Source organism: Apium graveolens, chromosome 2 (genome assembly GCF_009905375.1).
Source record: "Apium graveolens cultivar Ventura chromosome 2, ASM990537v1, whole genome shotgun sequence".
NCBI classification, from domain to species: Eukaryota; Viridiplantae; Streptophyta; class Magnoliopsida; order Apiales; family Apiaceae; genus Apium; species Apium graveolens.
The window spans coordinates 51,105,219-51,130,676 of NC_133648.1; the positions used below are offsets into that span (position 1 = coordinate 51,105,219).

At 38.2% G+C, this 25,458-nt stretch overlaps 5 protein-coding genes across 7 annotated transcripts; 2 read left to right on the forward strand and 3 right to left on the reverse strand.

The window, feature by feature from the left end:
* LOC141707407 (uncharacterized) lies at positions 1-11,086 on the forward strand. 3 transcript variants are annotated; one of them, XM_074510548.1, is made up of 6 exons: positions 1-241; positions 2,397-2,469; positions 8,535-9,516; positions 9,615-10,156; positions 10,258-10,443; positions 10,525-11,086. In XM_074510548.1, exons 4-6 carry the CDS (start codon positions 10,118-10,120, stop codon positions 10,873-10,875), a joined length of 576 nt encoding a protein of 191 aa, XP_074366649.1. In that variant the 5' UTR covers positions 1-241; positions 2,397-2,469; positions 8,535-9,516; positions 9,615-10,117; the 3' UTR covers positions 10,876-11,086. The 3 variants fall into 3 exon arrangements, with proteins under 3 accessions (XP_074366649.1, XP_074366650.1, XP_074366652.1); XM_074510549.1 differs by lacking the exons at positions 1-241; positions 2,397-2,469 and adding an exon at positions 5,459-6,385; XM_074510551.1 differs by lacking the exons at positions 1-241; positions 2,397-2,469 and adding an exon at positions 6,400-7,197.
* A 484-nt stretch (positions 11,087-11,570) lies between these two features.
* LOC141689506 (uncharacterized) lies at positions 11,571-11,975 on the reverse strand. The gene has a single exon (XM_074493820.1). The coding sequence runs from the start codon at positions 11,973-11,975 to the stop codon at positions 11,571-11,573; it is 405 nt and encodes a 134-aa protein (XP_074349921.1).
* A 2,003-nt stretch (positions 11,976-13,978) lies between these two features.
* Positions 13,979-15,229, reverse strand: LOC141689520 (uncharacterized). Its single transcript, XM_074493841.1, has 2 exons — positions 14,642-15,229; positions 13,979-14,194 (listed from the first exon to the last, which is right to left on the reverse strand). Exons 1-2 carry the CDS (start codon positions 15,227-15,229, stop codon positions 13,979-13,981), a joined length of 804 nt encoding a protein of 267 aa, XP_074349942.1.
* LOC141689526 (uncharacterized) lies at positions 15,230-15,691 on the reverse strand. The gene has a single exon (XM_074493852.1). It carries the CDS (start codon positions 15,689-15,691, stop codon positions 15,230-15,232), a length of 462 nt encoding a protein of 153 aa, XP_074349953.1.
* A 4,945-nt stretch (positions 15,692-20,636) lies between these two features.
* LOC141689535 (uncharacterized) lies at positions 20,637-22,153 on the forward strand. Its single transcript, XM_074493865.1, has 2 exons — positions 20,637-21,571; positions 21,625-22,153. The coding sequence occupies exons 1-2, from the start codon at positions 20,637-20,639 to the stop codon at positions 22,151-22,153; spliced, it is 1,464 nt and encodes a 487-aa protein (XP_074349966.1).
* Positions 22,154-25,458: the final 3,305 nt, after the last annotated feature.

Genomic DNA, 25,458 nt, shown 5'->3' on the forward strand with positions numbered 1-25,458 from the left:
TATTTTTCCTGGGGCACGAGCAACTGTTATAGAGAGAAAAGAGAGGGAGAAACCATATATCAATAAATTCTCCATCATATCTTTTGATCCAAGCTTCAATTTCGCTTGGAAATCATCGGGTAGCTCGTGTCTTTAGCGTAATCGAGCTTTCGTTAGAGTTGGGGAAGAAGGTGCTAGGGTTTGATTTGGGGGAAATCTAATTTTGATGCTCTTACGAATTGAGATTCTAGTTGTAAGCAAGGTATGATCCTCTTTGATCATATATATATATGTGTGTGTGTGTGTCATAATGTTTATAGTTTGTTTCTTCTGATTTCTGTTCTGTTCTATTTTGTTGTGCTGGGGTAAATATCAGTTGTGCTGAGTGGTGATCCTATATTGAGATTGTTCTATTTGATTTCTTGTTTATTTGACCGCTAATTTCAAGTCATTTGAATAAACGGGTAAAAAGCTATCTCAATTTTAGTGAAAGTAGAGTAGCGCAGAAATTTCTGCGTGCTACCTCAAGGTGTTTATATTCGTTATGGGGTTGATGAACTCTTTTTGTTTTGAAATTTTTATGGAATCTTAATGGGAGAATTAAGATAATATCTGGAAAATTTTGTATTAAAAAAAGAACATCTTTTAGTTTATGAAAATTGTTTAAGTGATGTGTGCGTAGTGGTGTATTATAATAAATGTTTGTATGTCCTGTTTTGAGATGCAATTTTGGACACCTTAAAGAATGAATTACTTGATTGATAAAGAATAAATATTTTTCCAAATCATGTGATATAAAGGTCTGCCAAGTTTGGTGAATTATAATATTCAATTGTAGAATTTATAGCCATACAATTAACATTAATGTCTGCAGATTCAGATTTTCTGAAATGTTGCCCTGTTTTGGACGAATATTTTGAGGAGTTTAAACACCTAATTACTTGATGGCTAAAGAATAGAAATTGTAATTTTATGCCTGAAGTATATGTCCGCAAAATATTGTGATCACCAGGTATGTATAAGTTTAGATAGAGCTAATTGTTGAAGGCACGCCAATGTGGTTCTGATCAGCACATAAAGGTTGACTTCAAACCTATGGCATAAATTGTAAATTTCAGGTTATATAGTGTATGCTTGATATATTATCACCCATGGTTCTGAGTTTGCTCGAAAAAAAGAATTAGTTAATTTAAGTAAGTGTGTAATAAGTTATAATTTTTATAGTGAAGGGATATTTGGCAATCCAAAGTCTAGACAACCTAAATATAGTACTTGAGTACAATTCTAATGTAGTAGAAACATATATGCATTAAAATATACGGCCACTTGTGATCTTTTGTTAATGATTGTGTTACTAATATAATATCGCGGCATTTTTAAATGGTTTGTGACGAAAAGCTTTATAATGAAAATCTCCTGTTTAAGTTACATTACAAGAGCCAAGGTGAGTATAAATTTGAGATCTTTCGTACATATATGTGCTAAATTATATATTTCTCTTTATCTATAAATTTGAGATGATCACCTGAAAATGGTTATATGTAGTTAACACGTTTTCGTATACAAAGGTTAATATGCTATATGACCTCGACCATTATCAGTATATTATAGTATGTAAATTATATGGAATCAATTGTTATCGGGAATCATATGTGATTAGATGATAGATGACATGAATTTCAGATCATCGAATATATGTATGTGAATAGATAGTTGATATGTAATATACATGTCATGCATTTGCATACCGACTAAATAAAAGAGTTGTGACTGCCACTACTTTAGTATCGGAAATAAGAATTAATGGCCTAGCTAGCCATCAACGTGAAAATAAGGGAAAGTCCTGCGAGACTATAAACAAGAAAACACTGAGACCAAGATCCTAAAAGTATATAGACCTAATACGTGAGGTCATCGAATGATGAACCAAGATCTTAAAAGTCTATAGACCTAATACGTGAGGTCATCGAGAATGTGTATTAAAGGAAAAACCTTGGACCAAGATCCTAACAGTCCATAGACCTAATACATGAGGCCATCATATGATGGACCAAGATTCTAAAAGTCTATTAGACCTAATACGTGAGGCCAAAGAAATGAGTTCCGGGAGATGCTAAAGTGCAGTTGGTCAGTCACAACAAAGTAAAAGAAAATGAAGTCACGGGCATATGTCGTATTCATAGTAAAAGATTACTTGGGTTTATTGGATGATTATCTGAAATGATTATTATGTTAATTACAGGTATATTTATATGATATTATGAGTTTTACGAGTTAACATGTACACATACAAGTGTCTTTATAGAATGCGAAATACTAGATTATCACTTTAGAAATATGTAAATCTTACTAGAGTATATTATATGATGATATATGTACACTGGGTCGCGACTCATTAAAATCGCTCATGTTTTCAGGTTAAGTTGCATGGTCGGCCAGCTGGATCTTCAGAGTCTCTCGTCCTCAGCATTTGCACATATATATAATATGGTTGTGTTTTTATTTCCGCTATTAATATTTAATGTTGAGTTATCGTGTTGTATTGTCTAGTTGTTCACCTGATCGGTTAGGACAGGTTGAACTTGTGTTTTTTTTAAGGTTAGATTTGTTGATTTGCTGTTAAATGGATTGGGATGGATTTGGATTACAGGAGGATAGTCCGATTTACGAATACTACATGCCGAAATTTTCTAAAAATCCTTTGTATCAAAGTCTATATTATATAATAAATTCCAATAGTTGCAAGCATGTTTTGAATGCTAATTGTTATGTGTATAGTGAGTACATTTTCTAAAGTTTTCAGCTTTCGCATTACAAAAGAATTTGAAAGGGTCAATATCTACTCTTATTAAAAGAATTTTTTTATTCATGGTTATTATTCCCTAAAGTGATTTTGAGAAAATGACAAGTACACAAGGATATTCGCTTATTTTATTATATAAGGGCGTCACATTTTACTTGGTATCAGAGCAGGGATATGATCTCTAGGGAAGGTCGGGATACATATGCATAGTAGTATATATAGTTGAATACAACATACATGTGTCTACACAATTATCCATATATATATATTTGCATGACCATGATCATTTTGTATAAAGGAGGTAACGAGGAGCAGTTGGCCAAAGTCATAGTCATATTGTATTACATGTGTCAAGAATTCATTTGCATAACATGACATATATATATATAGTGATGAAAGAGAAGGTGCAAAGCTATACAGTCTTTACAATGTGATAATGCATAAAGAATGGAAGTTGCATCTTATATTGGTCCAGGAAATTGAAGCGCTTGAGGTAACTTTTAACTGCAAGATCCTTTGGTTTGATAAAGATGTGTATAAATTGTTATTTGATTATATATAAGGTATTTCGATATGTACCTAGTTTTAGTTACTTGATTTTAGAGTTTAAGAAAGTGAAAAAGTGTAGGTAATGATTTGAACATAACATGAGGAGATTTGGGAGATGACTAGGGTTTAGAAAAGACAGAGTTTTCTTATCATAAAGTATATTATCCTAAAGATTTTGATACATTATGGGTTTGTGAACAATGTATCTCGAGGAATGATTTTCATGAAGAATGATGGAAGAAATTATAGCATATAATATTTAATAAAGGATTTAACTTACTTAGAATAGTATGTGAAAATAGGTATTGAATATGTAAACTGCTTTTGAGAGTGATATTAAGAAAAGCAATGAGATTACAAATTACGGAATAGATTATGACTAGTGTAAATATAAACAAATTAAAGGATAGAGGGAGACAAACAATAGTAAAGACCTAGATTTATATAAATGTTTGAAAGTAGTTGTTCAGCAAATGGCATGAGGCTGTAAGGGGAGATAAGTTATAATTATCGACTAATAACAAATGGGTCAGAAAATATATGTTATGTGTGAATTTGACAAGAATTGTAATTATTCTATGAACTCTACTTGAATAGAACTTGATCAATGATATGACTGATAGAACTATTAGCAAAAGAATATATCCACCCCAAATGTTCTTGAAAATTAATTTGGGATTAGGTGGTAACCAGTTGGGGATTTCAAAAGAAGGTATCTCGGAAATTGCTTTTAAAAAACAACATGGTCATTTAAAATATCTTGTTTTGCCATTTAGATAAACCAATGCCCAAATGTAGTTATGACGCTTGTGAATAATCTATTTAATTTTATTTATTTTAAAAAGTTTGTTAACAGAAGACATACTCGTTTATTGGAGGAATTCACCTGATTATGAGTGACGATGGACAATGGCTTTATAAACCTTCTTTGGGAAACAATTATAGGCTAAAATTAGTTAGTGTGAGTTTAATTTGGAATTTTTGTTTTCAAATAAGGTCGTAGAAATATAATTTCTGAATGTTGGTTGACAATTGAGTATTTTGAGGAATACATTAGTTCTGATGTTAAGGTTGAACTATATTTGATCGATGAGTATATACAATGGTTAACAAAATTAATAATAATTGGAGATGTGTTAGTTGGAGATTTAGAAATATTAAAAGGCTAGGTATATGGCTAAGAATTTTAGGTGTTGCTCGAAGATGATTCCCATGATTTAAATATAAAGCATTGGAGAAAAGATTATTGTATGAGAATATATAATGCTTTCTGAGGAATAAGGCATATCCCTATGCAAATATGTTTTAACTTGAGGATGTTGATCGTTGATCTGAGATGTGAAGAGATTTAAATTATGAAATATGGATTTTGTCGGTTGAGGTTTTAGATTATACATGATTCGATATTTTAGAAACAATGGATATATGACAAGTGGAAATAATTAGAGGAATTAGAATTATATTTTTGAGGAATATGATTTGATTTATTAAATAATATGATTGCACTTCATAATAATATGATTTTGTTATTCGAGGATATGATTGTTATTTTTCGAAGATATTTAGGTAATTTGTTATAGTTTTTTTTTGTGAATACAAATATTTTACGAATATGGTCTATATAATGAAGTGGAAGAATTAAGTTGAAGTTTATGATTGATTGAACATAAGGCTTTAATTCAAATCTTGTATTGAGAATGTTGAGGATAATTGACTCGTTGGAAAGTGTTTAATTACAATTGGAAAGATTATTTAGGATTGGGATTGAATTATTGAGCATTGCCATTGTTTTACGACTTTGTGATCCTTGAGATTTGGAGTAAAACTTAGAGTCAATACGAATATAAAATATTAAATGAATTACGATTAAAGCAATGAGACACATCTGAAACTTGCTTTTTTCATTATTTCTGAATCACATCACCTCTTGTCATGATGATACATTTATAATACCTTTTCATCAATTTGGTACTCTATTTCTCTTTTGTGTTGATCCACATAACTCTTTTACACAATCCTATACATCCTTTAACTTTCATTACACAATATTAACCATATCAATTATATCTTAAATGATCTCTGAACCTTCTACGATCATACTATATTCTGGATTTCAATACTATGGATATTTGCATTTTCTTCCATATAATGGTTCGTACGATGCTATACCAATAATGCTACTAAAATGAATATTATAGGTAAATTTCGTCAAAGATATTCATCCCAAGAACCATTAAATGTAAATTAAAAAAACATGGTAAAAACTTGAGATATATGGAAGAACCTGTGAAAATTACTAGCTATGCATAAAACCAAACGGTTAGGAATAGAGATACTTTTGATAAAAAGGTTACTGATCGAAAAGAAAGCTACCGAGGAAAACTGAGAAGAACATGAAAGCAAGTATTCTTATGTGTTCAACAATACTGGTATGGAATTTCGAGGACGAAATTCTTTAAGGAGGGGAGAACTGTCACATCTCCTCCAAAATATTTAATTTTTATTATTTATATTTATAAAATTGAAATATTTGAAATTATTTTCGGTTTCTCGGAGAAATTATTTAATTATGCGATATCGACCCGAGAATGGATAACTGGGATTTTAAAGTCGAATGAGAGAATACGACTTTGGAATATGTTTGAATATTATTTTATGAAGTTTATGGGGTAGTAAATTATTTAGTATATAATTATAGAATAAAAGGAGAGTAAGTTATAAATGGTTATTTATTAAAATGAAAGGCACTTTGTTAAATATTATATAGATTATTGGGTTTTAAGATAATAATAAAAAAAACACGGATTCCTCTTTATTTTTCCTGGGGCACGAGCAACTGTTATAGCGAGAAAAGAGAGGGAGAAACCACATATCAATCAATTCTCCATCATATCTTTTGATCCAAGCTTCAATTTCGCTTGGAAATCATCGTATAGCTCGTGTCTTTAGCGTAATCGAGCTTTCGTTGGAGTTGGGGAAGAAGGTGCTAGGGTTTGATTTGGGGGAAATCTGATTTTGATGCTCTTACGAATTGAGATTCTAGTTGTAAGCAAGGTATGATCCTCTTTGATCATATATATATGTGTGTGTGTCATAATGTTTATAGTTTGTTTCCTCTGATTTCTGTTTTGTTCTATTTTGTTGTGCTGGGGTAAGTATCAGTTGTGCTGAGTGGTGATTCTATATTGAAATTGTTCTATTTGATTTCTTGTTTATTTGACCGCTAATTTCAAGTCATTTGAATAAACGGGTAAAAAGCTATCTCAATTTTAGTGAAAGTAGAGTAGCGCAGAAATTTCTGCGTGCTACCTCAAGGTGTTTATATTCGTTATGGGGTTGATGAACTCTTTTTGTTTTGAAATTTTTATGGAATCTTAATGGGAGAATTAAGATAATATCTGGAAAATTTGGTATTAAAAAAAGAACATCTTTTAGTTTATGAAAATTGTTTAAGTGATGTGTGCGTAGTGGTGTATTATACTAAATGTTTGTATGTCCTGTTTTGAGATGCAATTTTGGACACCTTAAAGAATGAATTACTTGATTGATAAAGAATAAATATTTTTCCAAATCATGTGATATAAAGGTCTGCCAAGTTTGGTGAATTATAATATTCAATTGTAGAAGTTATAGCCATACAATTAACATTAATGTCTGCAGATTCAGATTTTCTGAAATGTTGCCCTGTTTTGGACGAATATTTTGAGAAGTTTAAACACCTAATTACTTGATGGCTAAAGAATAGAAATTGTAATTTTATGCCTGAAGTATATGTTCGCAAAATATTGTGATCACCAGGTATGTAGAAGTTTAGATAGAGCTAATTGTTGAAGGCACGCCAATGTGGTTCTGATCAGCACATAAAGGTTGACTTCAAACCTATGGCATAAATTGTAAATTTCAGGTTATATAGTGTATTTTTGATATATTATCACCCATGATTCTGAGTTTGCTCGAAAAAAAGAATTAGTTAATTTAAGTAAGTGTGTAATAAGTTATGATTTTTATAGTGAATGGATATTTGGCAATCTAAAGTCTAGACAACCTAAATATAGTACTTGAGTACAATTCTAATGTAGTAGAAACATATATGCATTAAAATATACGGCCAGTTGTGATCTTTTGTTAATGATTGTGTTACTAATATAACATCGCGGCATTTTTAAATGGTTTGTGATGAAAAGCTTTATAATGAAAATCTCCTGTTTAAGTTATATTACAAGAGCCAAGGTGAGTATAAATTTGAGATCTTTCGTACATATATGTGCTAAATTATATATTTCTCTTTATCTATAAATTTGAGATGATCACCTGGAAATGGTTATATGTAGTTAACACGTATTCGTGTACAAATGTTAATATGCTATATGACCTCGACCATTATCAGTATATTATAGTATGTAAATTATATGGAATCAATTGTTATCGGGAATCATATGTGATTAGATGATAGATGACATGAATTTCAGATCATCGGATATATGTATGTGAATAGATAGTTGATATGTAATATACATGTCATGCATTTGCATACCGACTAAATAAAGGAGTTGTGACTGCCACTACTTTAATATCGGAAATAAGAATTAATGGCCTAGCTAGCCATCAACGTGAAAACAAGGGAAAGTCCTTCGAGACTATAAACAAGAAAACACCGAGACCAAGATCCTAAAAGTGTAGAGACCTAATACGTGAGGTCATCGAATGATGAACCAAGATCTTAAAAGTCTATAGACCTAATACGTGAGGTCATCGAGAATGTGTATTAAAGGAAAAACCTTGGACCAAGATCCTAACAGTCTATAGACCTAATACATGAGGCCATCATATGATGGACCAAGATTCTAAAAGTCTATTAGACCTAATACGTGAGGCCAAGGAAATGAGTTCCGAGAGATGCTAAAGTGAAGTTGGTCAGTCACAACAAAGTAAAAGAAAATGGAGTCACAGGCATATGTCGCATTCATAGTAAATGATTACTTGGGTTTATTGGATGATTATCTGAAATGATTATTATGTTAATTACAGGTATATTTATATGATATTATGAGTTTTACGAGTTAACATGTACACATACAAGTGTCTTTATAGAATGCGAAATACTAGATTATCACTTTAGAAATATGTAAATCTTACTAGAGTATATTATATGATGATATATGTTCACTGGGTTGCGACTCATTAAAATCGCTCATGTTTTCAGGTTAAGTTGCATGGTCGGCCAGCTGGATCTTCAGAGTCTCTCCTCCTCAACATTTGCACATATATATAATATGGTTGTGTTTTTATTTCCGCTATTAATATTTAATGTTGAGTTATCGTGTTGTATTGTCTAGTTGTTCACCTAATCGGTTAGGACAGGTTGAACTTGTGTTTTTTTAAGGTTAGATTTGTTGATTTGCTGTTAAATGGATTGGGATGGATTTGGATTACAGGCGGATAGTCCGATTTACGAATACTACATGCCGAAATTTTCTAAAAATCCTTTGTATTAAAGTCTATATTATATAATAAATTCCAATAGTAGCAAGCATGTTTTGAATGCTAATTGTTATGTGTATAGTGAGTACATTTTCTAAAGTTTTCAGCTTTCGCATTACAAAAGAATTTGAAAGGGTCAATATCTACTCTTATTAAAAGAATATTTTTATTCATGGTTATTATTCCCTAAAGTGATTTTGAGAAAATGACAGGTACACAAGGATATTCGCTTATGTTATTATATAAGGGCGTCACACGGTATCCCCTTAATTATGTTCGAGTATGGTCTTCGACTCCCGATATCTTCGACTCCCGATGCACCCCTTCCACTTAGCTATGTACGAGGCTATAGGGTGTGGGGTCGCCCAGTTGTCGCCTAACTCGGTAGCTCAGATTAGTGGTTTTATAGCTTTGTGTAACGAGAAGGAAATGATTCCTTCTGTGAAACTGTTTTTTTTTATTTATTGTGTTCGATACCATAACGGTCAGGTCTATTTCGATACCCAAAGTAAGCGACCTAAGATTGTAAGTGTGAATATCATCCTAAGTGGGTTTATATCGGGGGTAAGGATTTAGAATTTGTGAGGTCTTATCGTAAAGTAACTCAGTCTATGATAGTGAATATCTTGATAGATTTCAGGGGTCGAGACTCGTTTTTACGCATAACGATTTAAAGGACTCTAAGTTTCTTGAAGGGCATAACCGTAAGCTTTTTGCTACTTGTCCTTTTAAGTTTCCTCCTCTCCCTTTCTTTTTCTTTATATACTTCTGCTAATGTGATTTTATATGTGTTTTATTTCAGTTGCTGGAAGTTCCTTGAGAAAGCTTTTGGACCGTGGAGTTTCGGTGGAAATGGACAAGGCCATGATGATGTTGGTTAAGAAATCCAAGGCTGGAGCTGTCGATGCACCGAGGGTTGATGAGAATACTTCATCAAAAACAATTTCTATTGAGCTGCTGGATGAGAACGGTAACAAGGTGGTCGGGGGGTCTGAACGTGTCCCTTGTGAGGGGGTCGAGACACCTTCTCGGAAGAGGGCGAGGACTGTAGCTGTTGAGATTCCAGATGACACAGAAAAAGAGGCTCGTGAAGATGCTGCGGGGTCTGGCGTGAACAGGACTTTGACGATAATTGGGAATCGGAGGATTATACAGCCTATCGTTGACCCTGAGGTGAACAAGGAAGTTATTCGTGTTGAGATTCGCCCCACCGAGAGATGAGTTGGTGGCTCGACAGTTCCTCTTCGAACTTTCCGAGTTTTTAACCTGCCTCAAGATTCCAGTGCTTATGCTAAGAGATCCAGAATGGATCTCGTTGATCGATGTTTAGGGAGAGATGGAAGGGTATGCGTTTCTTTTTTAGATGCTTATTTAATCTATTTCTTAGATACTGTGATTATAGATCTCGTTGGTCGAAGCATTTATTATTGTTTATGTTTTGACAGTTTTTATCCGATATGGTGCACCTTCTTGAGGATTATAGAGCTGATGAGAGCGGAAACTCTTCTTCAAAGCTTGAAGAAGAGAGGGATATTTTAAAGGGTGAGAAAAAGAAGCTTGAAAATGATTTGATTGATGCCAGGAGTTGCATTGCCGAGATTTCGAAGGCAAACTCAGCTTTTCGAACTAAGGTGTGCGAATTACATATTTTTTCTCTTAAATTATCTTTAATTATATGCTCGTTTTATAACTACATATTTTGTTTAATGTAGATAAGTGAATTGGAGTTGACTAATGATTCCTTAAAAAAGGAATCAGAGGGTGTCGGGTCCCGACTGGTGAGCGCTGAAACTTCTCTTGGTGAGGAGAAGAAGAAGCGTGAGGCCCTGGAAGTTGAAGTCGTCGCTCTTCATGAGAAAAACGAAGCTTTGGAGACGGACAATTTGAACTTAAAACTGGAGGTAGAGAAGGGTGTGGAGGAAATAGCTGGGGCCCTCGGTAACGGGTATGGTCGATGCCTTAACCGTATGAAGATGGTTGGCTATGACGTCGAAGGACATGGTTTTGATGATTATATCCGAGACTTTGCTGAGGAGACTAGGGAGAAAGGTGCCGACCCCTGAAGGCGAGGGATGTCTCGTTTGTCTATGTATTTTTTAAACTGTCTCTTTTTTTAATTTGAGTACGTTATGTATTTGTTATGGATTTGTGTTGGCCAACTCATTTGAAGCAGATGCTCGGTTTATCTTGTTTTTGTATGCATAATTCTGACTTCAGTCTGAATTAGCCTTAAGGCTAACTGTTGATTTTTGAAGATATTGAAACTTGTTATTTCGTTCAACAGAGGGGTTCTTTAACTATGTAATGGTCATTATTGTCTTGCAATTGTGTTTGATTTTGTGATAGTATTGTTACGCTTGTTTATCTTTCCTTTCTTTTCTTTTTTCGTTGGTGTATTTGTTTACCGATTTTCCCTTATCTTGATATTCTAACTTTGCTTAAAAAGTGTGTTTGTTTCTTTTCTCTCTTTTTTTTATTTATAGTCTCGATAGATGATGGTTTTCCTTGTGCTGCAACCCTCGTTGCTGGATTTGATCCTTTGAACTTGTAGGACTTAGATCTCCTTTCTTAGGCTAATTAAACTTGTTTTTACACAAGAGCTTTTATACTTACGAAATACACAATATCTTCAACAAAATAGATTGCATTGATAATTTAGGGTGATGTCTTAGCGGGGATCTCATATCAACCCCTTTTCGCTAAAACTGCTTTTGCATAATTAAAGGTAGTTCTGATTCATACATTTCAAACAAACTGATTACTGATAAAACTTCTTCAAGTGAATTGCGTTCCATGCATTCTTGATGGGAGTTCCATCGAGTGTCGACAGACGATAGGTTCCTGGTGCAACAACCTCTGTTACTTGATAAGGTCCCTCCCACGGGGCTTTGAGCTTTCCTGTTATGGAGGGCTGGGATGTTGCTGACTCTCGGAGAACTAGATCTCCCACCAAGAATTCCTTAACCTTCACCTTCTTGTTGAAGTAAGATGTTATACGCGCTTGTTGCTGGAGGACTCTCTTAGATGCTTCATCCCTGATTTCTTCCATAAGGACATTGTGAAGTTGAATTCCTTCCTGTGATGCTTTGGAATCAAAGTATTCGACCCTCGGGGTATTGAGGGACACTTCGACTGGTGAGACCGCTTCTAAACCAAAGGCCATCTTAAAGGGAGATACTCCTGTTGAGCTCCTGGGGGTCGTTCTATAAGACCAGAGCACATTAGGCAGTTCCTCGACCCATGGCCTTGGCAACTCGTCGACCCTTTTTTGATCCCCTGTAGGATTATCCTGTTGGTTACTTCAACCTGTCCGTTGGCTTGGGGGTAGGCTACCGAAGATTTGATGTGCTTAATTTTGAGTTGTGAGAGTGTTTCTGTGAACTTATCCCCCACAAATTGAGTTCCGTTATCGGCTACAATGATTCTTGGTACCCCAAATCTGAACACAATGTATTCCATCAAAAACTCGATCATCTCTTTCTCGCGAATCTTAGCTAAAGGTCGGGCTTCGACCCATTTTGTTGCATAGTCGACGGCCACGATGATATATTGGGCTTGGTTCTTAGACTTTGGGAAAGGTCCCACGATGTATATGCCCCACTGAAAGAAAGGGCATGGGTTGGTTACTGGAATCATTTTTACTGATGGTTGATGTGACACCGACCCGTATAGTTGACATGACTTACACTTCCGCACAAAATTTTCACAATCACTTCGCATTGTAGGCCAAAAAAGACCCTGCCTCACTATTTTGAGGGCTAGGTTTTTACCCCCTAAATGATCTCCACAGATACCCGTATGGACTTCAACCATCGACAGGCGAGTGTCTTCTGGGCCTATGCATAGGAATAACAGGTCTACAAGTCCCCGACGGTATAGCTTGTTTTCTAGCACACAATAGTTTTTTGCCTTGTATGATATGGATCTAGCTTCATTTTAATCTTGCGGCAGCTTGTTCTGCAAAATATATTCCAAAAAGGGTTGACGCCAATCCGCCATAAAGGATATATCATCGACTCTCAACATGTTGGGGAATGGAGAGTCTAAGTCAATGGATGGGACCTTTCTTTCCTCGACATAAATTGCCTCAGACGTTGTCAAAACAGATGAGGCTAATTTAGATAGTGCGTCGGCCCATTGGTTGTCCTTCCTGCAAATATTCTTGATTGTCCATGACTGAACTTTCTCCAACAAGGACATGGCCAATTTTAAATATGTCGACATTCGAGCGTCGTGCGCTTTGAACTCACCCTGTAACTGTTTTGCTACAAGTTGTGAATCCCCAAATATCTCTAAAATCTTTACCTCTAGTTCAATTGCCAGTCGCAATCCTGCTAACAAAGCCTCGTACTCAGCTACATTGTTTGTTACTGGAAATGAGAATTTTAAGGCCTGTTGTATTTTGAAACCTTCTGGACTGATTAAAATGACACCTGCACCCCCTGATGATGATGCTGATGAGCCGTCGACGTAAAGAACCCAAGCCTTTTGTGGAAACGATGTTTCTTCAATTATAGGATTGTCAAATTGACATTCTGCAACAAAGTCTGATAAGACTTGAGACTTTACTGCATTCCGGGGTGAATATTCAATGTGGAATTGGCTTAGTTCGACCGTCCAAGCAGCAAGACGCCCTGTCATGTCGGGCTTATGTAAGATACGTTTCAGGGGTTGATCAGTCATGAATTTTATCATACGGCCTTGGAAGTAGTGTCGGAGTTTCCTGCTTGCTACCACGAGAGCATAAATTAATTTTTCAATATGGGGGTAACGAGTTTCAGCGTCTTTCAGTGTGTGACTGACGTAGTAGACTGGAGCTTCCCGTTCTTCGACATCTTTAACCAATACAGAAGCTACTGATCCATCGGAGGCCGAGATGTGTACTTTCAAAGTCTCACGAGGCAATGCTCTTGCTAAGACTGGGGGGCTTGTTAAAAATGCTTTTATAGCTTCAAAGCTTTCTTTACATTGATCGTCCCATATCAACTTTTTGTTTCTTGATGCTTCTTTGATGACCTTAAAGAAAGAACTGCACTTTTTGGAGGCTTGTGGTATGAAGCGTCGAAGAGCCGCTATGTAACCCGTAAGACGTTGAACCTCTTTGATGGTCGACGAATCTTTCATTTCAGATATTGCTCTGATCTGTGAGGGGCCGGCTTCGATCCCTCATTGGGAAACAAGAAAACCTAGGAATTTCCCAGATGTTAAGCCAAAAGAGCACTTTAACAGATTCAATCTCATGTTACTGCGCCTGACATTCTCAAAAGTCTCTCGAAGGTCACTGCAATGATTATTTGAAGATTTTGATTTCGCTATCATATCGTCGACGTACACCTCAAGGTTTCCACCCAATTGTTTCTTAAATATTTCATCCATCATGCACTGAAATGTTACACCAACATAAATTAACCCAAAAGGCATGTTTCGATATGCAAAGACCCCTCGATGTGTGATAAACGCTGTTTGCTCCTAATCTTGATCATCCATCCTGATTTGGTTATATCCTGAGAAGGCGTCCATGAAAGACAGCAGTTCGTGGCCGGCCGTGGCGTCGATAAGTTGATCTATATTCGACAAAGGGTAATAATCCTTCGGACATGCTCTGTTAAGGTCTGAATAATCAACACACATTCGCCATTTCCCATTACTTTTCTTCACCAGGACAACATTAGTAATCCATGTTGGAAATTTTACCGGCTCGATGAAATGTGCCATTAAAATCCGATCAAGCTCCTCCTCTATTGCTCGTCATTTTTCTTCTGAGAACGTGCACCTCTTTTGCTTGATTGGGTTTCTCTGTCGGTCGACATGTAAGGAGTGTCTTGCTACGTCAACGGGGATTCCTGGCATATCGGAAGGCGACCATGCGAAAATATCCAAAAATTCTCGGAGTAACTTTGTTAATTCCTCCTTTATCTCGATGTCTAGATCTTTTCCCACATTAACTGTTTTATCCGGCGAATTTTTAACTATCGACACCTCGACAGTCTCACCGACGGGAGAGAACGAGGGTTCCCTCGGGATATCGATGATGTTATCGGGGTCCATCTGGACAACCTCGTTAAATGTTTGAGAATCGCAATCTTGCTTTTTGGGTACAACAGTAGTAAAGTAGCATTGTCTCGAGACCGCTTGGTAACCGCACATCTCCCCCACTCTAAACTCAGTTGGGAATTTCATCTTCAAATGGGGTATTGACGTGATGGCTTTAAGTGCCGATATAGTCATTCGGCCTAGAATGGCATTATGACTTGAGTTTGCACTAATTACATGAAATTTAACTATCTTCCATACTTGACAAGGCATTGTGCCAAAAAGAACCGGGAGATCAATTGTGCCAACAACCTTTACCTCATTACCCGTGAAGCCATATAGAGGCGAATGGGTATTTTCTAATTTTCGTTCCCCTGTATCCATTCACGCTAAGGCATGATAATATAGAATGTCAACAGAACTGCCATTATCGACAAGGATTTTTTTTACTGTATTGGTGCCTATTTTTGCTGTGATGACCAGCGCATCTTGATGTCCTCTTATGATGTTTGGAGAGTAATCTTCATCTGAGAAGGATATGACAAGAGGTGGAGATGGTTTATATCTCTTGGGATATGATGGGTTAACATTACACACCTCTCGGGCGTAGGACTTACGAGAATTGTTAGACATACCTCCAGCGGCGTAACCACCGAAGATCACGTCGACTATTCTGTCATCTTTCCTTTGCTGATTTTGGCCCTGTCCTTCGATGTAATGGACGAAATGGCCTCTTCTGATTTTGGATTCGATGAGATTGCTTAACTGATAGCATTGTTCTGTAGTGTGTCTCGTATCTTCGTGGTAGTCACAATACCGAGAGCTTGGCGGGCGACCCGGCTTCATCGGCCTCAGGGGTCGAAAGTCGGGTTCTGTCTTTAGAATTGCCAAGATTGTTTCTTTGTCGACTGTAAGCTTAGTAAACTCTTTGTCTTTTCTGTCACGGGGCTGCCATTTTCTATCTGATACGGTCTGTCACTGGTATTCTCGACCTCTCGGGCTTTGATATTTCTCTTTTCCAGTATCCCTCCTCGGCGATGAACGTCGAGGAGATTTGGAATCGTATCTTCGAGACTTCGGAGTCCGAGGGCTATGAGTTCTTATCCTGTCGTACTTGTATCTAGAGCGTCGAGGAGACCTTATGCTTCCCACAGCCTCCTGGAGCGTCATCCGATGCTCGACAATCTGGAAAGCCGCGTGGAGATATTGCGGATGTTTTTCAATGAGCTCTTCTAGCAGAATGCCATGTCTGCTTCCATCGATGCCTACTGCTAAATAGTTTACTGCCAAAGGTTCCTCCAGGTCTGTTATTTCAGATATAGCTTGACGAAAGCATCCTAAATAGCTTCTCAAGGATTCGTTAGGTCTTTGACGCATCGTGATCAAAGATGCCGTGATCTTGCCCCCTTTGTAGTTGCTTGAAAACCTCGTCTGAAATTTAGTTTTCAATGTAGTCCAGGAGTCGATCGATCTAGATGGGAGATTGTTGTACCAACGTAAGGCTGTTCCCTGTAGACATGTAGAGAAGAATTGGCAACGAGCGACTTCTGAGTGTCCGTAGAACGCCATTCGACCATTGAAAGTATTGTGAAAGCCTGATGGGTCTGTTGATCCATCGAATTGGTCGAGCGCGGGGGTTTTTAAAGTCCTGTCTATCTTTGCTTTTTCGATACTTCGAGATAAGGGGCTTTCCACCGGGGATTCAAATCTCGATTGCATTTTAACTAGGTCACGAAGTTGAGCCATATCTTCCTGTATCTTAAGAAACTCCTCTTGTGATATCGAGTCTGTTGACATCGACCCTTGCGGGGTACCGCCTGAAGAAACTGTCTTTGGGCGTCGAGGCCTGGAATATATAGATTCTGTGAATACTTCCTCCTCATCATAGTAGTAATCTTCATCGTCCTCTAACAGCTCTACATATCCCATCTCTTCATCACCCCCTTCTTTAATTGATGCCTGCTTCAACTCCTGTTGTAAACGATGGATTTCTTTTATTTTTTCTAGCTTTGCTTCTAGTCTTTTAGTTTCAGCTTCTAACAACTTAAGCTCTTCATCTGAACCATCCGTGCCCTCTATTTCCTGCTCCCGTAAAAGTTTTTTCTGTCTCAATTTCTGCAAATATAACCTAGCATCACTGGAGAGGACTTGCTTTCCTTTCTCCGTTAAAACACGGGAACGGGTATCTTTAGTGATCCTCCTTTTACGCTTAACATGTGGTTTCTGCAACTGAGAGCCTTCAGGTGGGGGATTATCCTCCACTGAAAACAGCCTTCTTGGCCTGAGGGTCGACGGTTCTTTTTCTTTTCCTGTTGGATTGATTTGCTCTGATTTTTGGACAGTTTGAATTTATGCCGTGTTTCCGCATTTCTCTGGATCTTCTTCCTCAATTATCATGTTGGAGTATCAAATTTCAGAGCTCCTTCTGAAAGGAATATGTCCTAAGTCCAATCATGTATGAGGATTTAGGAATAACTTTTATGTAATCTGTTTTGATTTCATTGATATTAATAAAAGACTTGTTTTGTTTTTATTACGGGCTCTATCTATTTAAGTGTTTAAATAAGATATACCATAGTTTAGAGTAAAGCTTTTTATGGACTATGATGAGATCATAATAGTGAGACCTAAAAAGATGATAACTCTAAACTTAAATAGTTCCTGGTCATAGGATTACTAACTGGTAATTAATAATCCGCAAAGATCGGTACATACTATGCTTGCTTTATTATAAAGGATGTCTGTTCTCATAGACATTTGTGTGGTGACACTATAGCTAGTATGTAGGTGCTTATTATAGAATAAGTTCACTAAACATGACTCGCCCAGCTGAACAACTGATGGAGTTCACTCACGTGTCAGCAGTTGTTCACATAGTGATAGTTGTACAAGTATCCTTAGACTTGAGGTCATCATAGTCATCTTGTGTACACTGAACTATGCTTTGGTTTAGTTCTTAGTCTCCAGGGATAATTATTAGGGCTCTTCTGGGTATAGGAATTTGTACACGAAGATAGTGTATGATCAATAAAGGATCTACCCCTTCCAGTGAAGGAAGCGAATGTTCAAGGCTGATCCATTTATGCTAGTTCAGGAATCTCTGGCCAGAGTAAATGTAATTAGAAAGGAGTTTCTAATTTGCATAGAACTACGCATAGTAAATGGTAAGCAAAGTGATTGAATTAGATAGGCTTGACACGAGATCCATGCCTTGTATTTAATCGGGACATTGTAGGGTAGAAGGAGTTTATTGTACGGTAACTATTCACTGAATAGGTTCTTGGTATTCTAAGCAGTGAATTCATATTATCCGGATAGTCGCGATATGCTGAGAAGTATCCCTCACGATGTAGAATAAATGTGATTAATTAATTAATCATATTTAATAAATTAGAGAATTTATATAAATAATGATAATATAGTTTTATTATTATTTATTTCTACTACCGGCTTAACATTGAACCTACAGGGTCACACCATAAAAAGAGAATGATTTAATGGTGGAGGAATTAATTAATAATGGCTAATAATTATTTATTTATGATATAAATAATTAATTGGCAAATTTAATAATTGATTAAATGAGATTTAATTGATTATAAATTAATTAAGAAAAGTTCTTAATATTATTAATTAAAGGATTTAATTTTTGGAAATTAAATCAAGAGAGAGAATTATTTCTAAAGTGTTTAGAAAAAGGATTAATGATTAAAAGGTGTTTTAATTATTAATGAGAATAATAAATGGGATAATAATAATATTATTTATGGGAAAATATCAGCTGAAAATTTTGCCTATAAATACACTATTATAGACCCTAATTTTATTCTAACCCACATCGAACCCGAAAACCCAAAAAGTTTGGAAAACCCAATTCTCTCCACCTCCTTCCTCCTCCTTAACATCGTTTTCTTGGTGGATACCGGTGGAGTGCTTCACACTTGAGGAGCAACTGCTAAGGATCTCTGATCGTTGTCTCCGAATTATTTTTAAAGGTTAGATTCGATCCCTCGAATTTTTATTCATGATCTGTATGCTTTTATTTGGATTTTATATGTGTAAAAGTGTTTTGCCATGTCCCCGCTGCGTTAAAAATCCAACACCTTCTAGCGCCAAATGTCATAAAATATATATTTTATTGATATAACCAAAATTTTAGATCAAAATAATTTTACTTGTTTTGATATTTTAATAGTCAAACATTAGTTTGACTTGTCTTGGTAACTAATGTTTAGTCTTGTATTGGTGTCTCGATTTATTTAAAATTATTTCTAATTTATCCAACCGTATGGATGTCAAAATAAATATATTTTAATGATATAACCAAATTTTCAGATCAAAATAATTTTATTTGGTTTGTTATTTTAACAGTCAAGTATTAGTTTGACTATTACCGTTAACTAGTGGTTAGTCCTGATTCGTTGTTTTGATTATTTTAAAAATACTTTATATTGATCCAACCGTATGGATGTCATAATATATACATTTTATTGATATAACCAAACTTACAGATCAAAATAATTTTATTTGGTTTGCTATTTTAACAATCACACATTAGTTTGACTAGTACTAGTAACTAGTGTTTAGTCATGTATTAGTATCTCGACTTGTTTAAAATTATTTCGAATTGATCCAACCGTATGGATGTCAAAATAAATATATTTTAATGATATAACCAAATTTTCAGACCAAAATAATTTAATTTGGTTTGTTATTTTAACAGTCAAGTAGTAGTTTGACTATTACCACTAAATAGTGTTTAGTACTCTTATGTATCTTCCTCCCAATTGTACAATAAGAGAGTTTTCTAGTTTCATCTCCAACGGTATTGGTTATAATTGGTTGGACAAACCGGACTTGTAAAATAATATGTAAAATTTGTTGAATCGGTAAGACATTGTACTTCGATGGTATTAGCTATATTGGTTAGCTATATTTAAAAAATATTATGTTATTAAAATTTTATGTTATTATAAATAGAATATATTACTTCAATATGATAATAAATGAATAATTTTTTTTACAGATTTGTTAGAGGTTTGTGGTGGTTCAACAATTATAGCCAACATCAAAAGATTGACTATATTTATAGACAAGGGGAATGTACCGTTGTAGATGGATTTTGGAGATGCTCTTAGGATGCAATGGTTTCTAAATAATTGCTAAACCGTGTAGTTTATGTTCGGTTTATGTTTGCTTTTTCAGGAAGAAGATCATAGGTTTGCATGATCTACTATTTGATCACTACAAGTAAAAGGGGTCACTTACTGAAAAATCAAGAAAAAGAGAAGCCAAAAAGAAGCTATAGTTTTTGTTGGTTATTGGCCCAACCAGGCCCATTGAACGAAGGCCCAATAAGCAGTTAAGATACTGGGCCGAAGGACCTCCATGCCCGAGAAACGAAGGCCCACGAAAGTCCAGGCCGAGGCCCATGACTTGCAGACCGTTGGACAGAACAAGGGACATAACGCCCCCATTTCACTCCCTCCTTAATGATTGGTAACGGCTGAAATTCAAAGCAGAATTGGGTATAAAAACCCTTGTGAAGTAAGACAAAAAAGAAAGACACATTCTCGTAAACACTCCGCTTTTCTTGTATTATTACCGTACTTTTACAGCCAGATTCTGATTCTCACACCGGAGGTGAATCGGGGGTACAAACCCTCGCATTCTCTTCACTTTCAGGTACGGCCGAAGCCACCTCGAAGGCAGCCGAAGCCTGTTCAAGTTACCGAAAGCATCTGGGCGTAACATTTTGCGTCGTCTGTGGGAAGAGAGACAATTCCCCAAGATGAGCGAGTTCAATGGGAAGGGAGACCCCGAGGACCACTGTGAAAAGTATGAACTCCTGATGGTTGGGATGGGCCACAATGATATCATGCTGTGTAAAATGTTCAATACTTATCTCAAAGGGTCTGCTTCGATGTGGTACAAATCCCTGAAACCTCGGTCCATCGGGTCTTACGAGCAGTTAAAGAGGAAGTTTTTAAAGTACTACTCGCACCTATGTCAAAAGGCGAAGGATACCGAAGCCTTGGTCCACTGTCGACAGAGGGCGAATGAAGAGCTGGGAGATTATCTCGCTCGGTTCAAGGAAGAAGCGGGGATGGTCACTAACCTGGACAAAATCAAAGCAACGGGCTTCCTAACGGCGGGGCTAGACCCCTATAAAGGTAAAAAGCTTCGCTCATCTCTTTACGATTTTCCCCCAAAATCCCTGAATGATATATATGTAAGAGGCGAGAACATTCGCCGAAAGATGGAAAGTATTGGAGGATATAAAGATTCAAGAAGGGACGACCGATCAAAGCGAGCCGATAAATATGAGGGCCCAAGATCAGGATCTGACCGGAGGGATAGCAAGAAAGAAGGAAGGAAAGAAACAGATCGTGGGGCCGAACGGCGTCGAGATAGAGATTCGGCCGTGTTCACTCCTTTGAATGCGCCGATCTCCAAGATTCTCCATGAGATAAAGGGCAAGCCAGGGTTTGTTCGCCCCGCCAAGATAAAGGTCCCGAACCACAAGAAAAACCCCGATAAGTACTGCGACTATCACAGGGACAAGGGGCATAACACCGATGAATGCTATCACCTCAAAAAGCTCATCGAGCGCATGATCAAAGACGGAGAGCTTAATCAGTTCGTCCAAGATCTGAGAGATAGGTTGGGGCCGAAGAAGAACCAAGAGGAGGAAGTAGAGGCCGACGAGCCAGAGCGAAGGGACAGGTAAGGGGCGAAGTAAAAACTATATCTGGGGGAAGCATTCTGGATAAGGATAGCAAGACAGCAAAGAAGAAGTATGCCCGACAGGTGTACAATCTGTATCAATTCGGACAGGCAAAGCCCCACATGCCCATGACCTTCAACACTGAAGATTACGAGGACGTCATTCGCCCGCACGAGGACCCTCTAATTATCAATCCCATCATCGGGCAGAACAAGATATGGAAAGTGATGGTGGATACAGGCAGCTCGACCAATATACTGTTCCATAAAACCTACTGCAAGATGAACTTGGCGGGAGAGCAACTAGAGCCCTGTAACGAGGCTCCCCTTTATGCCATCGGAGGATATCCTATTCAGTTCGAAGGAACGATTACTCTTCCGGTCCTCCTGGGCAAGTTGCCGTATACCGTCGAAAAGCTGGTGAAGTTCTATGTGGTTCGGATTGAAAGCTCGTACAATACAATATTTGGCAAGCCCTTCTTATCAACCTTTGAAGCAGTGGAGTCTATACCCCACCTCAAACTCAAGTTCCCCACTGAAAAAGGGATAGGAGAAATGAGGGGCGATCAGAAAACCGCCTGAATCATAATGCTCGAAGACCTTGAGAAGGATCAGGAATATGAAGGACCAGATGGAACCGGGAAGAGGAAGCGGGCAGAATCTGAACCCAGCGGAAGCCGTGAAACGTTGAATATCGAGCTGGAAAAATTTGGGGCCGATCTCTCGATCCCAATTGTCGAACCCACAGCAGAGACCGAAGAAGTGGAATTGTACGCGGGCCATTCGGGAAAGATGATTCAAATTGGAAAAAACATGGGGGCGGATCTGAAGGCAAAGGTAATAGCTGTCATCCGACAATACCATGATGTGTTCACCTGGGGGCCGGAAGATATGCCCGGATTGGATCCCCAAACGGTAACGCACTGCTTGAATGTGCAGCCCGAGGCCAAGCCGGTAAAGCAGAAGAAGAGGACATTTGCAGTCAAACGACAGAAGGTAATAGAAGCCGAAGTTAAAAAATTGTTAGAAGCCAAATTTATTGAAGAAATCGAGTATCCCGACTGGCTAGCCAATGTGGTGGTTGTGAAGAAGTCGAATGGGAAATGGAGAATGTGCGTGGATTACACGGATCTCAATAAGGCATGTTCGAATGATCACTACCCCTCGCCTAACATCGATCAACTGATAGACGCAACGGCAGGATATGAGGTACTTAGTTTTTTGGACGTTTTTTCTGGTTATCATCAAATTGCTATGAATGATAGGGATGTGCCCAAGACAGCATTCATAACTCCGAAGGGGACTTATGCTTATATTAAAATGCCCTTCGGACTGAAGAACGCTGGAGCCACATTCCAGCGAATGGTGAACAAGGTCTTTAAAGAGCAGATCGGGAGGAACATGGAAGCATACATGGATGATATGATAGTAAAATCACTATTCCGAGATCATGCCGAAGACTTAAAGGAATGCTTCGAAACGCTCCGAAAGAACAACATGAGGATCAATCCGAACAAATGTACCTTCGGAGTCTCTAGTGGAAAGTTTCTCGGGTACATGGTCAGCGCCCGGGGAATAGAGGCGAACCCAGAGAAGATCGAAGCAGTTATCAATATGGAACCTCCCAAATGCATCAGAGATATACAAAAATTGACAGGCCGGCTCGCCGCTCTTCGGCGTTTCATTTCTCGGTCAGCCGAGAAAGCACTTCCCTTCTTCGCCGTGCTCAAAGGGTCAAAGAATTTTGAGTGGGGGCCCGAATGCCAAAGGGCGTTCGAAGAAGTAAAAGAATATTTGACAAAGGCACCACTCTTGATGAGGCCCGATCCGAAGGAAACTCTTCAGCTTTATCTAGCTGTGTCCGACAGAACTCTGGGGGCCGTCCTTGTGAAAAACTATGAAGGTAATCAACATCCTGTGTTCTACGTGTCCCATGTCCTCAAGGACGCAGAGACAAGGTACCCCAATGCCGAAAAATTCGCATATGGGTTGGTTATGGCCTCTCGAAAATTGCGGCATTATTTCCAAGGCCGGACTGTCGAAGTTGTCACCAGCCAACCTTTGAAGAAGATTTTGACTAGGCCCGAAGCCTCTGGGAGAGTCGTAGCATGGTCCATCGAACTCGGGGAATTTGATCTCGTATACGTTCCCCGAACGGCAATTAAGGCCCAGGCTTTGGCCGACTTCACGGTTGAATGCACATTCTCGGGCCCGAAGGATCTTTTACCTGATGAACAATTAATCCGGATCCCAAGAAAGTGGAAGCTTTTTGTAGATGGGTCGGTAGCCGGAAAAAAGTGCGGGGCTGGCTTGATCCTCTCCAGCCCCGAAGGATTTGAGATATGCCAAGCCATAAGGTTCGACTTCCCTTTGACAAATAATGAGGACAAATATGAGGCCCTCCTCGCAGGGATGAAGTTGGTCCGAAGCCTTGAGGCAAAACACCTAAGGGCCTTCAGCGACTTCATGTTGGTCGTGAAACACTTCACATAGGAATATGAGCAAAGGGATCCCCGAACGAAAGCCTATGTTGCCAAGGTACGTGATGCTTCTTTATCATTTGAAACCTTTGAACTAAGTCAAATTGGCAGAGAGAACAATTCTAGGGCAGATGCCCTTTCCAGGCTAGCTTCGGCCGAGACACAGAACTTAACTGGTTCTATTTACCTCACCAAAGCCAAGATGCCTTCGATCGAAAAGAAAGAATGTCTTGAAATCCACCAGGGGAGCGACTGGATGACCCCCCTCAGGAACTTTCTGGAGAAAAGCATTCTACCACCCGACCGAAAGGAGGCGCTGAAAATTAAATACAAAGCATCGAACTATACAGTAATCAATGGGCGGATGTATCGCCGATCAGTCAGTCAACCCCTTCTACGCTGTTCGAACAACGAAGAACAGCAACAAGCTCTGGAGGCAGTGCACGAAGGAATTTGCGTCGAGCACCTGGATGGTCGGTCGCTCGCCTTTAAAATTCTCCGACAGGGATTCTTCTGGCCCACTCTGAGGGCCGACGTCAGCGACTATGCAAAAAGGTGTGTACAGTGCCAGCTGTTCGCCACCGTCCCGAAACAGCCCCCAGAAGAAATGACCTCTGTACTAAGCCCTATTCCATTCGCCGTATGGGCCGTGGACATAGTTGGCATACTGCCCACTAGCACGAAGTAAGCGAAGTACTTCATAATCGCCATCGACTACATGACCAAATGGGTCGAAGCCCGTCCTCTGTCATCCATCACCGAAGAAACCGCGAAAAAGTTCTTCCTGGAACAGGTCATCCTCCGATTTGGAATTCCAAAAACATGCATCTCAGATAATGGAACTCAGTTTATTGGAAACAAATTCTGCAAGTTTCCGCACCATTTCGGAATTGAACAGAAATTTAGCTCAGTCGCCCACCCGCAAGGAAATGGGGCAATCGAGGCGGCAAACAAAGTGATATTCCGAGGAATAAAAAAGAGGCTGGGCGAGGCCAAAGGAAGATGGGCGGAAGAACTCCCTTGGATCTTATGGGTCTACCGAACCACCCCTAGCACATCAACGGGAGAAACTCCTTTTAGAATGGCCTATGGAACCGAGGCCCTAGTTCCTGTCGAAGTGGGCTTGGAATCGTACCGAACTGAAACCTACAATGTGGAAACTAATAGCTTCGGGTTGAAGGCGAATGTAGACTTACTGGAGGAAGAAAGAGAAGCTGCACATCAAAGAAACATGAGGTATTTACTACAAACGGCACAACATTACGACTCCAACGTGAAGAAAAGGTCTTTCGGAGTCGGAGACCTAGTCCTAAGGGAGTTGGCCGCATCTATGCCGGCCAAACAAGGAAAGCTTCAGCCCAACTGGGATGGGCCTTATAAGATGATCGAGGTCATTCGCCCGGGAAC